Here is a 2,513-nt window from a genome sequence, read left to right on the forward strand (position 1 = left end):
ATAGTCTTTATTGTTGTATCCTTCTTCTTAGCCTTTATTTTATAATAAACTTTTAAATTACCTTTTTGCACAATCTCATATAACATTCAACTTTATTTTTTATTAATATTTAAAATTTTCAAACTTTTTGATAATAATTTAATTATAAATTTTATTATACTAATATTGGAGCTTTGGTTTAAAGACAATGTGGATAAGTTCATTGCCCCATTCGATATGTGCCAATTAAGGCATCTAGGTAAACAATTATTTTTAATTATTTAAATAAGAAAGTTTCACAAAACTGGAGTATTAAGTATGTTAAGGTTCAACAAAGATAAATGATTTTATTGAGATAGAATAATAGATCAAACAATAGAGATCAGAGAATGACACATAATAAGATCAAAGTAAATGACCATAGTGGGCGAGATATGTGTCTGCCAACCATTTACCCAAAACAATTTCTGTTTCCGTGTTAAAATGACCATGATCCCACGAAAAGCCTTCAAATGTGGTCAAGTTTATAGGCAACGTCCAAGAGTCGATAGTAATGATGTCTGGAAGCTCTTTTTGAACGGCATCTTCAGTTGCTCTTACTGCTGGCAAATTATGAGTATCGTGCTTCATAAAAAAGTCATAAAGGGCTATCTTAACAACAATGACAGGTAAAAATCTAGGTTTTATATCATTGCGAATGTCGGTGATGAACTTCTTTAAGTTGTCTTTGTATCTTTGAGCAGTGTCATTCATTGCCGCATCGCTTTCTCCTTGATACCAAAACAAAGCACGCACAACTCCACCTTCTTTTTCTGATGTTTTAATTCGTTCAATGAAATTCTGATAAAATGTTGCACTAGGATTGCTAGGGTTTTTTATCCATTGTTCAATTAAAGTGCCACCTCTAGCACAAGGAACTAAACCCACGATGCCGGCCTTTTGTCCAGCTTTTTCTTTCAACTGGTGAGCAAATGGTATTCCCGGACCAATCCCCGGAGTGTTGCTGATGTCAATCCCCAAATGGAGAGGTTCGTGTGCTATCTCCCATTGGCGCTCAGGGTTCAACCGTAGGATGGATGGGTCGGATTGACACTCTAATGGGACCTTTCCATCCCACACAAGTTTCCCATTTTGATTTTTCTCTACCCCACCTCGACCAGCCATGTTGCTCTGACCGGCAAGGATAAATATGTTTGTGGGAGAAGTAGCTCCTGAAAGGGAAGGGCTAAATAATATCATACACAACAACATTGATAGTTTCAACAAAACCATTTTGACCCCTTATGTCTGTGCAAATAGACACAGAAGAAAAAGTATTAAAAAGCTGATAACTTTGTGTCTATGGCAGACACAACTACTCTCCCAATAAATTTCTTATCACTCTCCCTTCTATTTTATAATTGATCTATGTCTCTCCATTTCTTTCTCAGTTATCAACTTTTTATACGTAATTTTGATTCTAATTTTAGTATTATTTAAGTTTTAAAATTAATTTTAATCCCTCAATAATTAGAGTATTTTTCGATCTTAATAGTCTTGGATCACATTTAATTTGTCTAATATATCTATATATAGAAATATAAAAATAAAATTTCGACAACGAATTTTTTATTATTATTTATTTTATCAATCTCATGTCTTTTCAATAGAATAAAAGATTAGATCTCTTGACATTAAAATATATTAGAAGATACAAGTTTTGTTGGCTCCCCAAAAATGTTCTAAGCTCGTTCTTCTAAATGGATGAATATTGTAGGTTAAATTAAACCAAGTAAAACTAAACCTAGGAACGTTTGACCAAAACGAGATTAAGAACACAAAGGAGAGCCTAAAACGTTAATGAGTTAGATTTGATGAATTTTTTTGATGCATCAATAACATGTACTCTTTGGCTCTATTTATGTGCTATTATTTATGTCATGTGATCTGAACGAACAACGTGATATATGTATGTACTTTCTTTTATCTTTGATGATGACTGCAATGTTGATGTGACCATGTTTATTCCTTGGGAGACACTATGACGTATCATATTTGATAAGAATGAATGAAATACCATACATATATATGTACGTCTCATATAGAATTTACAACATGACTAATACACAAGTATTGTATCCATCATTTCATTGAATGATAATTTTTAATTGGGATCTTGTAACGACCCTAAATTTCCACATACTCAGAGTCGCTACTAACGTCTCATGCTCATCTATAATGATGTGGCACACGGCCTGAGTATTTCAAAGAATACTCAGTAAGTGACCCCACTATAGGGGCCATGCTAATGCAAACACATGCAATCATGAATAAGGACCTATCTCTAATCATCTTAGGGGTGGCCTCCAGTCTCGGACAAATTGGATGTGTAGTACTTCCCTACACACGACTCACACGTGCGAGTGTGAGTCCCCAGGGCGCTCGCACACCCCCTGGACCCTCTGGTCAAGCTAATCTGTAGCGACGTCCGGAGGTCAGCGGAACCCCATAGTGTCATGCGCCTCATGAACACCCTCATCTGTGTGCTTTCGCAC

General features: G+C 35.3%; 1 protein-coding gene across 1 annotated transcript; it reads right to left on the minus strand.

Moving 5' to 3' along the window:
• Positions 1–384: 384 nt before the first annotated feature.
• On the minus strand, positions 385–1,143 carry LOC111798818 (probable carbohydrate esterase At4g34215). The gene has a single exon (XM_023682154.1). The coding sequence runs from the start codon at positions 1,141–1,143 to the stop codon at positions 385–387; it is 759 nt and encodes a 252-aa protein (XP_023537922.1).
• Positions 1,144–2,513: the final 1,370 nt, after the last annotated feature.

Source organism: Cucurbita pepo, chromosome LG07 (genome assembly GCF_002806865.2).
Source record: "Cucurbita pepo subsp. pepo cultivar mu-cu-16 chromosome LG07, ASM280686v2, whole genome shotgun sequence".
NCBI lineage: Eukaryota > Viridiplantae > Streptophyta > Magnoliopsida > Cucurbitales > Cucurbitaceae > Cucurbita > Cucurbita pepo.